At 36.4% G+C, this 15,263-nt stretch overlaps 1 protein-coding gene across 3 annotated transcripts in view; it reads right to left on the bottom strand.

Annotated features, from left to right (window-relative positions):
- Positions 1–3,003: 3,003 nt before the first annotated feature.
- Positions 3,004–15,263, bottom strand: part of gfra2a (GDNF family receptor alpha 2a) — a 106,581-nt gene continuing 94,321 nt past the window's right edge. Inside the window, exons 8-9 of one of the 3 annotated variants that reach the window (XM_067393944.1) lie at positions 5,394–5,438; positions 3,004–4,421 (exon numbers count right to left, since the gene is read on the bottom strand). In XM_067393944.1, coding sequence (XP_067250045.1) covers positions 4,299–4,421; positions 5,394–5,438 — 168 coding nt within the window. In that variant the 3' untranslated portion in view covers positions 3,004–4,298. Of the gene's footprint in view, positions 4,422–5,393; positions 5,439–11,156; positions 11,407–15,263 lie in introns of those variants that run through there. The other 2 variants (XM_067393945.1, XM_067393946.1) reach the window with 2 other exon arrangements.

Below are 15,263 nucleotides of genomic sequence, written 5' to 3'. Positions count from 1 at the left end.
CCGTATGAACCACTGTAGTCACATGGACTGTTTAAAATGTCTTTAGTAGCTTTCTGGGCATCTGAAAGTGTTGATTATCTTGCTGTCAATGGAGGCCAACAACACCTCAACTAATAGTGTGAGTTTGGGGCGAGGCTACAATATGTGTTTGACTGACCAATGGAATAAAGAAGAAATGTTTGGGATACCTGTTTGTTAACCCTTAAATGCATACCTCGGGTCTTTTGTGACCCGGGACGTCATTCACTACCCTCCTCCTCGTTCATTTTTTTTAAAGTTAGACATCAACCTTCTTGGTATTCCTCAATCAATTCATTATAAAGAATATAACAAGAAAAAAATCAAAAAATTATAAAAGAATGCCTATTTTTGTATTCATTTTTTGTAAAAATTATATAGGGTCGCAAACGACCCGAGGTGTGTATGAGTGTACATATATTTTTCTGCACAACAATAATTGAATCTTAGATGACGGAATAAGTGCGATTCACCTTTATTCCACAAGGTGGCAGTGTCTGATACACAATGCTGAAGTGACGACTCATTCAAACAGAAAACGAAATAATAATAACAACATGAAATGGCTCAGCGATTTACTGCAGAGTAAGTACTGAATGCAATGAAATATGACTTTAACTGTTACTGGATGGATCTGGTGAAGCTTTTAGCGATCGAAATATTGATTTTGAAGATGTTGAAAATGAAATAGTTTTGAGAATACGTTTGAGATCGCGAATGGGCTCATATTCGTGACCAGAAACATAAAACTAGCCCATTATTTGCTGAATTTACTGGGAAATGAGCTCTGACGAGGACAGTGATGAAGGCATAAAACATCTGCACAAACTGAGCCCTTTCAAGCTCCAAAAGGTAACAAAATACGATTTATTTTATTCTTCTGTAATTGTACTCTAATATCAGAGGAGTTTTATATTATCGCGACAGGTAGAGATCCTTCCATGTTAGATATAGATCCGGGTCGATAAAGACCCAAATATGTACGAATGATTGGCGAAACAGTCATGCATTTAAGGGTTAATGGTTCCTTGCACAATACTATTATGACCTCAAAACACTTTTACCATAGTGCATAATTGTAATTTGATGTTTGCATCACACAATCAGCTCCATATATATGACTTTCCTGCATTGTAAACTTACTCAGTAGCTCACCTGGTACAGTGTTACACTTGTGATGCAGAGCGCTCAGGTACAAGTCCTGTGAAACAGGAGTCACAAAACTTGATAAAAGAGTTCAAAGACTTGTAGAAGCAAGTTGAAATGGCATTGTTGCTTCAGCAAATGCATTTTAACTCACATTTGGTTTTGTTAACACTTTTGGTCAGGTTTAGTGTAGGTGGTACGTTATTTTCAAACACAACAGAGCATTAACCTTAAAGCGCCACTCACCGAACTGCCATAATATGTACAGCAACCAACATAAAACATCCCCAGATTCACGTTCATCTGTTTTGGATAAATCTGAACAAGCTTGTAGAGCCACTCATTGGCAACAAGCAATGCATCTTGCAGAAATGTCATCACAGGTGCATTTTCCAGTGATCCTGGGTTGGTAAATCTAAATTAACTAACAGATGTTTTTTGCCCAGGATCACATCTGCAACATGCCTTTTCTTTTTGTCCTCAACACATAACAAATATGGAAAGCATTAAAAAGTGAAGTGGCTTTATTGATCAGGAAACAAGCACAGCATTAGCATATCTGGACCTCACAGCAGTCTACAAAGGGAGGTGACCCTTACATCAAAGCAGTGATGAGATGACATAGAACTCTGCTAATTCCAGAGGTGATCAAATCACGATGGTTTATCAAAGTCATGTGACACAGCAAAAGCTCCATTGAATGTCTCTGTGAAGTGCTACTCTTTTTCATAGTTCATTTCTTTGCATCTGAAGCATACATTCGTCAAATGGTCTCTCCCTGATACCAAATCCCCTCCCCGCCTGACCATAGCTAAAAATCTTATACACAAACGTACTGTACATGTTGGCTACACACACACACACACACACACTCAACAATCACACACTTCTGTATCCACCAGTCATAACATTATCCAAACCCCAGTAGGCCTTTTTTGATATACAGTAAAGTATCAACACTGTTTTGGGGAATAAGTGGCGGATGCAGATTCACTTTGTCTTTTTGTTAAAAGGTTGAACAACTAAATGTGACATCTCTGACACCTTTCAGAAAATTTACATCGTGTTTCTTTTAGATTTCATTCACCGCTACTTTTGTTCCCACCGAATATGACAGCACAGTTTTGAAAATAATTTCAAAGTAGGGATTGCGATGTCAGTGTCTGTGACAAGATCATTTTTCTTGTTATTTGAATTTGTTCTTGTTCTCACTCAACAATGACAAACCTGCATTTTGACTTAATAGCTCCCTTAAAATATATATATATATATATATAATTTTTTTTTTTTTTTTTTTTCAAAAGGCAGCATACTTCAAAAATATACTGTTTATATGTCTATATATTCCAGATGTTTCAACAAAAGTAAGTCTAGGAACATTCACACCAAATGAGAAAAGATTCTTTTTTTTTATCATCTGGTAAAATAGAGCTGATTATTACATCACTGCATCCTTTTAGAAATCTTAGAATACTCATAAAGCTTTTGGTACTATAAAGTATTAAATCTATTAATGAAAAAAAAAAAAAAAAAAATTGCCTGTTGATGTTTTAATCTGTTTTGACAGATGGATCCCCACTGATACGACATATCTTTAATGTGTTTCCATTGCATTAGTGTCATATTTACACAAAGAATGTTCATATCATTTGCTTTGCAATTTTACGTATATAACAAGCCTAGGACACAATATATATAATTTTTTTAGTTTTTTTTTTTTTTTTTAGATTTGAACTTTACATTTTTATATATATATATATATATATATATATATATATATATATATATATATATATATATATATATATATATATATATATAAAATCGATGTCTGTTTGTTCATAACTTCAGTGTTTGGAATGTTGATAAAAGAGTCATACATATCGAGTGCATTTACTGAAACCGTGAATTGGGGTGAGTACATTTTTAGAAACATTCCGAACATCAAAACTCGGCATCGACCTTCTCCGCACAGCGACTAGAAAATAATGAGGAGGAAAAACAAAGAGTAAGGCCACATCAGAAATTGCACACAATGATTCACATGACGATGAATGTCCCAAAACGCTTGCCTTCTTTGTCAGGGCTTTTCTTGTTTATAACTGAATTTAACCAGAGACTGATTATGCCATGACTATTAATGGTTAGTGGTATGAGCACCTCCAGGTTTTTCTCAGTCATGCAGTTCTTGTCACTCCCACTGCTCGTCTAGAACTTTCTCTAGAGTCTCATCATCTTTCACTTAAAGACAACACATAATAATTAACAGCTGTACTTTTGGAAAGAAAAACATTCATATTCACAGACAAAATTATACATGTGTGGGCAGCCCATCGACATTGTGAACCCACACGGAAGCCGTTTGTTAAGATCTACTTCTCCTGTTGATCCACTGGTACGTTTTCATCAACTTCATCTCAACATTCCTTTTCTTTTTCAAATCCATCAAACTAAGTACAGAATGTGACTAAGAGAGCTGTCGCCCGTGACATCCACCTCACGCCGTGTCGACAGGGTACAGATTTAAACTTCAAACACTTCACGTTTAAAAGAACCACTGGAAAGTAATTACTCCTGTTCAACTGGTGGACAAAAGAAGGAAAAAAGATGGAACTGAAAAGGAATAATCACAATGAGAAAGCTAAAGCAGCTGTCAAAGAAGAGCGCGGCAAATCCAATAAATGGGCAGTGGGCCTCTCAGAGATGGTGTAATACAGTGCCAGACAATGGGTAATTCAGGCCTGATGGGTGCTGCGAGGCGCCCTTTTTATGGGTGGTGTGGGCGGCAGGAAGTAGTACAGAAGACTGGAAAGCTTTGTGCCTGGGTCTTTAATTGCAGGTCCGCCAATCAGGCACCTAACAGGTCTTCGACTTTGGAATCAAGCGGCTAAGTACGCAATATCTGTTTCTTGGCCGTTTGCTCATTCGCTATGCAACTTTCTCGTTCGGCCATGGCAAAGATGCAGCAGTCTTTTCGATATGTGTCTCTGTGTTCTTTCTGTTTGGTGTTTATTTGAAAGAAAGAAAGAAAGCTGCAGTAGAGGAGAGAGGCGTGAGATTGGACTGAAGATGATCATGAGGGGGTTTCCATCAGCCTTGTCCTCACTGTGCTGGCTTTTGAAGCTCAGGTAGTTCTACATAGTGAGGTTTCCAAGAGCAAACATCAGACCGAGCATCAAAACATCGGTTAGGGCTTTTGTGCCTGGACTTGAATTTCTGTGGTCTTCTACTCTTGTGTTAGGTGGGCTTCCAGGAACCTGTGAACAAATAAACGAAATAGTATTAAATGGAACACCAGACATTGTTCAAACTTGTGAATTCCATGAAAATAAGTCCAGGTCACATTTTACACAGGAAAAATAAATAAATATAAATGCATTTTTTTTTTCAATGCAATACATTCTTGTTATTATTAATATTAATTATGATTATTAATATTTTTTGTGACTGACATTATTTTCATGATACTACAGTTGCATATAGTTGACAAATACTACCAAAATGCTTCCTAACATTTTATGTTTTCATTATTATGTCCATTATTCATATAGAATATTATAAAATAAATCATTATTTTATATTATTTCACATTATTTTAAGTGGGGATTGCCATTTCATTCTCATTACAATTCAGTTAATATATTACAGTTATACAAATTATTATTATTATTATTATCTTTGTGACTAACATTATTGTTATGACACTACAGCTGTGTATAGCTGACAAATACAATTATTAATATAAAAATGAATACTATAATTATTTTCAATCGTCATTCAATTGTCATTCCATTTGATTGTCCTTTCATTATCATTACAATTCCATTAATATATATTACAGTAATATAAATTATTATTATTATTTGTCATGAAAATAATGCCATAATGCATAAAATCCTAATGCTCCTTAAAATGGCTAAATAAAATTTCTTATATCTTTCTCAGTTTTGGTGTATAATATGACCCGGACAAGTTCCTGACAGGTTTTGTGAGATTACCCAAACCCTCTTAAGCTTTTGCAGCACATGCTGGGCAAGTTATGTACAAGGGATATGTCTAATCATAATATATTTACAATAAAGCCACAATGCATGCTCTAGTGCAATGGTGCTCTATCTCTGGACATATGATAGTCATCAAGCCTTCTTTTCCTCATGCACAAGCAAGAGATGCTAATAGATAATGCTTGAACTCACTGGCTTGGAAAGTTTCATCTCTGCACTTCTTACCTCATTTTGGCAGATGTAGTCTTTTACTGAATAGCAATCAAATTCCTGCAAGGAAAAAAGGTTATCCTTAAAATATGGAATTAAGCATAATACGATGGTGTCTTGTTTGAGAGATCTACTGTATCTGTAACACATATCTATCTTGAGTGTGTGAGTGTGTTAGTTGCTGCTCTGATTAGGCTCTTCCATGGATCTGTAAAGGGTAATAAAGGGACTGATGGGGATTCTGCTCTTGCAGAAGCATGATTTATCTGTATGACAGGGATATCAATCAAAATATGTCATTATGCCACTCAATTCTTAAGCTTGCACTCAAAGAGATGTCATTCAACACCGTGAATATTTTTGTAACTGGCTGGCACGTGGACGTTTTGATTTGCTTAAAGGTGGTACCTGGCTTGAATAGTTTGAGAACCACTGATTTTTATGTTTTCTTTCATTATTATGCTTAAAGGGTAGTTGGCCCCAATGAAAATGTCTTATTTACTGTCAAACTAGTATGCTGTAATTTGTATGATTTTTTTTTATTTAATTTTTTTTCAAAGGGGAGAATTTTTAGAATGTATAGGACAACCATAAATGTAATCCATATTATAAATAGTGAGTAATTAATGGCAATTTAATTTAAGAAAACTATTCCCTTAATAATAACATTCCGACACATACATAAATAGAAACATCCATTAAAAATAAATAAATAAAAAATAGGTCACTACACTGTAAAAAAAAATGTTTTTTTTCCTAATTTGTTAATAAAACAAATATTATTGGAGTATGTTTTACAATACTATTTCAGTCTTTTTAATTCAATGTATTACTTACCATTTGTTTTGTAATTATTTGTGAAATTTACTAGCAATTTCTGTATTTTTTCTTTTTTTTTTTTTTTTTTTTTTTTTTTCTCAGTGCTTTTCACTGAGACCTAGAAATTTGACATTTACATGTCCTGCAATTGCGGTAAAAGTTAAATAAACTAGTATATATACACCGATCAGGCATAACATAATGACCAACTCCATATTGTGTTGGTCCCCCTTTTGCTGCCAAAACAGCCCTGATCCTCAAGGCATGGACTCCACTAGACCCCTGAAGGTGTGTTGTGGTATCTCGCACCAAGATGTTAGCAGTAGATCCTTTAAGTTCTGTAAGTTGTGAGGTGGGGCCTCTATGAATCGGACTTGTTTGTTCAGCACATCCCACAGATGCTCAATTGGATTGATGTCCTGAACCATTTTTGCTTTGTGGCAGGACGCATTGTCCTGCTGAAAGAGACCACAGCCACCAGAAAACACAGTTTCCATGAAAGGGTGTACGTGGTCTGCACCAATGCTTAGGTAGGTGGTATGTGTCAAAGTAACATCCACATGGATGGCAGGACACAAGGTTTCCCAGCAGAAAATTGCCTAAAGCATCACACTGCCTCCGCTGGCTTGCCTTCTTTCCATAGTGCATCCTGGTGCCATGTGTTCCACAGGTAAGTGAGGCACATGCACACGGCCATCCATGTGATGTAAAAGAAAAGGTGATTCATCAGACCAGGCCATCTTCTTCCATTGCTCCGTGGTCCAGTTCTGATGCTCACGTGCCCACTGTTGGCACTTTAGGCAGTGAACAGGGGTTGGCATGGGCACCCTGACTTGTCTGTGTGCATTCTGAAACCTTTCTATCAGAACCAGCATTAACTTGAGCAATTTGAGCTACAGCAGCTCGTCTGTTGGCCAGCCTTCGCTCCCCATGTGCATCAATGAGCCTTGGCCGCCCATGACCCTGTCACCGGTTCACCACTGTTCCTTCCTTGAACCACTTTTGATAGATACTGACCACTGCAGACCAGGAACACCCCACAAGAGCTGCAGTTTTGGAGATGCTCTGACCCAGTTGTCTAACCATCACAATTTATCCCTTGTCAAACTCGCTCAAATTCATACGCTTGCCCATTTCTCCTGCTTCTAACACATCAACTTTGAGGACAAAATGTTCACCTGCTGTCTAATATATCCCACCCACTAACAGGTGCCGTGATGAAGAAATAATCATAATGTTATACTTGATCAGTAGACAGATATACTGTATTGTCCCATTCCACTCATTTTGTTTAATTTAAAACCACCGCTTTTGGCCATATTCTTTTAATTGTCTGAATTCTAATAAGGCCTTGTACTTCTGAAGGTCTTTGCAAGGAGGTGCAAATCATTCCCTTCCTATTCACTCATATAACCATACATTTATTCCTGCATCGCTGTAAAATTCTGTTCCCCAAACAAGGTCATCAAAGCTTGTTTGTCAAGACGTCAGCGCGGTATTGTTTATGACAAAGAAGGATGGAATTGAACTAGTGCACTCGCACAGACACAGGCTCGCCCTAATCCAATAAATCTGTTTTCAATTATGTTAGAATAAAGACTGAGACCTTTCAGCCGGGCCTGGAGTACATCCGCGTGGCCAGGTTGGCATTTGCAATAAGACCACTGAGGCTTAGAGAAGATGTAATCATCTCCCGACACCTTCGAGATAGGACAGAAGTATAGCGTGTGGACAATGACGAAGCCTGGTCTCGGTGTTGAATTGTTTCTAGAGATATCAAGAACACCTCTCAGTGATTTATAATTAAAATCGCATTCTTGCAGCAATATCATGCATATGTTTGCCTTTCACCAAGCTGTTGGTTTAATCAGGTTCCGTAGTCCTGAAAACCGAACGGCCACATGACACGTATAATGGCCAGGAGGCAGCAGAGACTGTATCCCATTGGGATTTAGTGCCTCAATTTGTGTCCACTGTGTGCTGCTCCCTTAGTCAGCCTTCTCTCCACACAATGCTATTTACCCAAGACTCAATCGATCTTAATCTCGCCTCCTCTGATTAAAAGATAGAGCATGAAGCACTATTAGAATGAGTGATTTTAAGATGTTTTGAAAGTAAGTGCATTATATGAGCTGTTAAAGTACATGTGGAATTTCACTATGAAACCCCAGAGTCGTATTCATGAACAACTTGTAACTAGTTTCAGCAAGTCACAGCAATTGCTGTGTGATTACTTTAATCAGGTAATTATAATTATTTTCAATATAAACACACCTTTTTCTATGTATAAATTAGCCTTGCTATAAAATGTGCCATATTCAATTTGCATTGAGCTATTGTGTTTGTAAATATATTCTACTGATAATGGCAGTAATTTGTCAAATGATGATTTTATGATGGAGTTATAACCACAAAAAGTGTGTGCAGACATTTGGTATAGTTGAGTGCACTTTCAGTATTCTAAACAGCCAATTCAGTGCATGACGTTTCCATTAATCCATTTAAAACACTGATTTCTTGGTAACACTTTCTGCAGGTAGGCTACAATAAGGTTCCATTTGTTAATATTCGTTAACTACATTAGTTAATATGAACTAACAATAAAATAAAAATAAAAATACTTCTAAAGCATTTATTAATCTCAGTTAATGTTAATTTCAACATGTACAAATACATTATTAAAATCAAAAGTTGTATCTGTTCATATTATATAATGGGTTGAGTTGATGTGAACTAACAATGAACAGTTATATTTTTATTAACTAATGTTAAAAGGTTAGTTCACCCACAAATGAAAATGCTTTCATTAATTACTCAACCTCATGTCATCCCACACCCATAAGACCATAAGAACACAAATTAAGATATTTTTGATAAAATCTGATGGCTCAGTAAGGCCTGAATTGACAGCAAGTTAATTTCCTTTTTCAATGCCCAGAAAGATACTAAAAACATATTTTAAACAGTTCATATGACTACAGTGGTTTAATCTTAATATTATAAAGTGACGAGAATACTTTTTTGTGAGCCAAAAAACAAAACAAAACGACTTTATTCAACAATATCTATTGATGGGCGATTTAAAAACACTGCTTCGAAGCTTTATGAATTTAATGTTTTGAATCAGTGGTTCAGAGTGCCAAAATCACGTGATTTCAGTAAACGAGGCTTTGTCAGAGGTGTCAAGTAACGAAGTACAAATACTTCGTTACCTTACTTAAGTAGAAATTTCGGGTATCTATACTTTACTGGAGTAATTATTTTTCAGCTTACTTTTTACTTCTACTCCTTACATTTTCACACAATTATCTGTACTTTCTACTCCTTACATTTTAAAAATAGCCTCGTTACTCTTATTTCATTTCGTCTTGTTTTCATTCCGGCTTTAAAAAAAAAAAAAACTATCCAGATAAATCGCGCCATCCGGATAGAGTGAATTTGATTGTGGTGGGATGAGAAGATAAAACATATAACGTACCATTCTGACACCCTATTGGTTTGTACGTAATCCATCACACCTGCGCATCAAATCACGTCACACTCCAGCAAAGAGGACTAAAAGGTGCATTCACGCGGCCTTGTAATTCCTGTAGTTACGAGATTCGAGCTTGTAAAAAGCGTTCACGTCCTCGTAGAGATCGTAATTACAGCTTGTAAGCTGGGAGTTTTCTGAGATCTCCCACATGTTCCACCTGACCGCTGTAGATTCATTTAGGTGTTGATAGTGGTGTCATGGAAACGCATAATTCCTAGTCCAAGGACCAAAAGGACGTGAACAGCTCCGAATATAACGTCACGTGTTGTCATGTCAAGATTCCGGTAAATACGAGGTGACGTGAACGCAGTAATAGTCAGTGTTGTTGGGGGCATTACTCAAAAAAGATGATTTCTTATAAGTTATTATTTCTACACTACTGGCTCATTTAGGCTATCAAACGGGTGCTTTCTCTTCGTCCTCTGCAAATTAAGCTAGGTAACGTAATGTTAGTTCGATAGAGAGACGTTTAAATCGTATACCGGTTTTTAAACTTTTTTTTTTTTTTTTTTAAGCGCGACCCTTTTATTTATGTGACACATAGTCATATACAACCATGTAACTAAACAAGCCAAAACGAATTAATTTAAAACGAAACTTAAGGTAAACCTGCATTGCTCTCATGGTATACCTCTCTCTTTCAGTGAAGTGGAGCAGTGCTCTTGCTGAATGGCACGGATTGCACTACAGACTATTGTACCTTTTATATGTTTTTTTTTTAAAACTGTATTTTATTTTTCATAACGAACAAGCTGCGATGTCACGTTTCCAGTGCTTTGTTGTGTGCGCGTGAGGCGCAGGCGCAATCAAACAGCTGTCTTTAAAGGGGACTTGCCTCGTCGTCATGGCAACGGTTCGTGAACAGGTCAGATTACGTCAGAGTTTGTTGGATGCTCAGACGACCAAACAAACGCCGATTAAAGGTGCCCTAGATTCAAAAATTGAACTTATCTTGGCATAGTTAAATAACAAGAGTTCAGTACATGGAAATGACATACAGTGAGTCTCAAACTCCATTGTTTCCTCCTGCTTATATAAATATCATTTGTTTAAAAGACCTCCGAAGAACAGGCGAATCTCAACATAACACCCACTGTCACGTAACAGTCGGGGTGTACGCCCCAATATTTGCATATGCCCGCCCATGTTCCCAACATTATGAAAGGCATTAGACAAGGGCAGGCATTAACGTCTGGAGCAGCACAACCGAATCATCAGACTAGGTAAGCAAGCAAGAACAATAGAGAAAAATGGCAGATGGAACAATAATAACTGACATGATTCATGATAACATGATATTTTTAGTGATATTTGTAAACTGTATTTCTAAATGTTTCGTTAGCATGTTGCTAATGTACTGTTAAATGTGGTTAAAGTTACCATCGTTTCTTACTGTATTCACGGAGACAAGAGCCGTCGTTATTTTCATTTTTAAACACTTGCAGTCTGTATAATTCATAAACACAACTTCATTCTTTATAAATCTCTCCAACAGTGTAGCATTAGCTGTTAGCCACAGAGCACAGCCTCAAATTCATTCAGAATGTAAACAATATAACAGTATACAATACTCACATAATCCGACGCATACATGCCGCATGCATGACGAACACTTTGTAAAGATCCATTTGAGGGTGTAAACTTTGTTTATGTACTGTTTAAGGCAAGCGCAAGCTTGGGGGCAGAGAGCATGAGAATTAAAGGGTTAGACTTATATTACATCTTGTAAAAAAACATTCGATGGCACCTTTAAACATGTTCAGTCGGGTAAACAGACTCCGACCAACGCCAACACCTATCCAACAAACTCCAACAGAGAGTTTGCTGGCGTTTGTTGGTGCGGTGTGAACTGAAACAGCTGAAAACAGCTGGCAGGTGTTAATGTCAAGCCCTGATTGTTACTAAGCCTGCCCTGGGTACACCAAAACTACCCGCATTTTTCTTGTCCGTTGCCCTCACAAATTTCTGCAGTTAAGCTTGGATGTACATTTACATTCCAATAAAGGCAACTAGTCATGATATCTTCCACTCCATGAAACCCATGTTAATGGTCAGTAGTACACATATATGGTGCTTTAATGTATTTGCATTGTACTAAAATGCGTTCATTTTCAATGGACATATATGCGGCTGAAACGGGTAGCCTAGTGCATCCCAAATTTTTCAACATTAACATTTTAATACAACATTATGGTCATTATGGCCTTTAGAAAAATGTTTTTTTGAGGAGGTGGAGTACACAATAGGCCCCTTGTGGCACGGCCTAAGCTTTTGTCCTTAATGGCATTTTTTCCCCTACATTACTTTTACTTTTATACTTTAAGTAGTTTTGAAACCAGTACTTTTATACTTTTACTTGAGTAAAAAGCTTGAGTTGATACTTCAACTTCTACAGAAGTATTTTTAAACCCTAGTATCTATACTTCTACTTGAGTAATGAATGTGAATACTTTTGACACCAGTGGGCTTTGTTACATCATAAGTGTTTCGAAATTTCAATAGTTCATGTGACTTTGGCAGTTTGATACACACTTCGAACCACTGATTCAAAACAAAAGATTTGTAAAGCTTCGAAGCTTCATGAAGCAGTGTTTTGAAATCATCCATCACTAGATATTGTTGAATTATTTATTTATTTATTTTGCCGCACAAAAAGTATTCTCGTCGCTTCATAACATTAAGGTTGAACCATTGTAGTCACATGAACTGATTTAAATATGTCTTTAGTAGCTTTATATATATATACTGTGTGTGTGTGTACAGTAGGTGAATATTGTTGTTTATTAATATGCATCGCTAGATTGTTTCATGTTAGTTAATATGATTTAATATCATTCTTTGAATTAATTTTGCGAAAAAACAGTGTGTAAAATTATTTAACTTATTTCATTTAATTATGTTTGTTAACCCTCTGGAGTCTGAGGCTGATTTGGGGCCTGGAGAACTTTTGACATGCCCTGACATTTGTGCTTTTTTCAGTTGTTCATAAACATATTAATGGAAAAAGTGTCATTACACTGTATTCAGCACAAACTAGGCTACAATAATATGTGAGGAACATGTATGTACATGTTTGTGTTTTTGAAGGAATAACATTTATGCGTGGTTGTTGAAAAAACAAAAAACTTAAGTCACTGAAATAAGGCCAAAAAAAGTATAATAAATCTGTGTTCATAAGACTTTAGGGTATTGGAGGTTGTAGACTAGAGTTTTTGCTTCAAAATTATGTAAAAATTATGCTGCCTACTCCTTCATATTTAACAATATATTGATTTAGTTTTTGTAAGACACTTTTTGCCAAGAAACACAGTATGCAAGGAGGCGTGAATCACCACTGAAAATGGGCCATTCTCACCTGAGAAGACAAAAGAATTGGATAGTAATGAGCTGAAATGACTTGCATATTAATGAGGCATTTCAGTCAGGTAGGCTGTGAAAAAAAACCTTCTGTGATGTCTCAAGCTCATTATGATATATGAAACATACAGAAAAATATTATTACAATATAAAGTAATGGTTTTATATTATACTTTAAAATATAATGTATTTCTGTGATGCAAAGAGTCTGAATATAGGCTTTTAGTTTAAAAGCATGCACATTTGGAGAAATATTGGATTCTCATATGCTTATGTCAATTTTCTATACAGAGGAGTTATTTTTATTTAATATTCACTGTCATTACTATGAGCGCTGGTGTTTTCAATTCATCCTTGAAGTCGGAGGGCGCTCTGTGCATTTTAGTCCACAAATTCATCTAAAAGAAGAAGAGGCTATTCCATGAATGGAGTTTCCAATACATACAGCAGCAGGAGGGCGCTAAAGAAACAAAAACTCATCTAAACTTCATCTGTAGAAGACAAGTAAACAGGAAGTAACTGCATGTCTTCTAGAGATCGCTAACCATGACTTTTACATCCAGATAAACACTTTTCAAGACAATAAATACACGATTGAGATAATAAATGCATGTATTGACTGAATTAGCGTCTGAATAGCGCTGGCTCCGTGGGCGTGGCCGCATTAGCAGATAATGAGCTGAATCACGGATTTCTGACATGGCTCTCTTTTCATACAGATTACATAAACAAAGAAGGTTTGTTTTCGATTTGACTTACATGATTTAAAACCTGACATCTTAACGTTTTTTTAGACATAAGTGTAATTTTTTTGTCATTAGTATTCACTAAGTTACAGTTCATTTTCTGAGAACTATCAGATTGGAGTTCGTTCAGAGGGAGAGGAGAAATCACGCATCATGTTAGTTTTCTTTATTTTACAAAAAGCACAAAATTCTGTTTTTACTCTGAGTGTACACAAATGAAAGAAGATATTCCACAGATTAAAATGGTGTATAACTCTTAATTGTATGTGCAACATTGACGGAGTATTTTGAGTCTCTTTCACACTGATAAGAAAAAAACCACGGTGGTATCGCCGGCGATACCGTCAGACCTCAGAGTGTTAAAATTATTTATTCCTCACCGAGTTAATTTTGTGAAAAAAAGTGTGGACATTTTATTTTAAAAATGTTAATTTAATTTAATTCAATTCAACATTCTAATTTTGAAAAAAAAAAAGTGTATAAAACGTGTTGATTATTTATTCCATATCACTCAGAACTAGCTTGCAAGATTTCATGACAAGGAATTGTGCCATGCCGATTGTGTTCAGCACAGAAGTGTTTTTGCTGTGTTTTGCACCATTGACTGATTTGCATAATTCATTAAGCGAATAGGGTGCTAAAACAACCAGTGCAAATAAACAACACTATCGGTAGATGCAATTCAATCTTAGTGAATTCACCCCATTATATGTTTATATCTTCCTGTTCATGCCCATATCTGCACATGCACAATTCAGTTAAAAGTGAGTTTCAAGTGAAGGAAATCTAACTACAGTTACCAATATCAAATTATTTATTTATTTTTGTCTATGGTATGCCTCTTTCATTTGTTTTATGTGTCATTTCACCTGATGTATGAATGTAGTGATTGTGTTGAATTAGCGTTAGCTCATGCAGTGAACTTTCAGCGTCTCCTGTGTAAACATGCATAATTAGATGCAGGCTTAGGCAAAAACCATAACCGCCAGAACTACAGCTGGCAAAGAGAGCGAGCGAGAGAGCGAGACAGACAGAGCGAGCGAGAGACGGAGGAAGGGACAGAAATTGTGTGTTGACAGGCGGGGATGTTGTGGGGGTGAGAGAAACAGAGGACAGTGACTAAAAGCCAATTAATTAGCAAGAGCGGTGATGTGTGTCAGCTGCCTGTTGACATCAGCCCAGATCTCTGTTCACAGCTCTGCTAATGCCCCCTCTCTCCCCTTTGCTTTTCAACATCTCCCTCCATTTTTCTTCCACTCATTCACATCACATCTCTTTGTATTAGAACTCTCACACTTGTCCTGATTGTTCACACAGGAACAGACAGAAAGACACCAATGTGTAGTCATGCATTGCTACATACAACCCTCTTCAAACAAACACACAAACATTCGCAAAATCATTCATGACTTTTATCTTTGTAAGAAC

This window comes from Chanodichthys erythropterus, chromosome 9 (genome assembly GCF_024489055.1).
Source record: "Chanodichthys erythropterus isolate Z2021 chromosome 9, ASM2448905v1, whole genome shotgun sequence".
Classification (NCBI taxonomy): domain Eukaryota; kingdom Metazoa; phylum Chordata; class Actinopteri; order Cypriniformes; family Xenocyprididae; genus Chanodichthys; species Chanodichthys erythropterus.
Note: the sequence above shows the minus strand (reverse complement) of the source record. Positions and strands in the feature narration are given on the sequence as shown.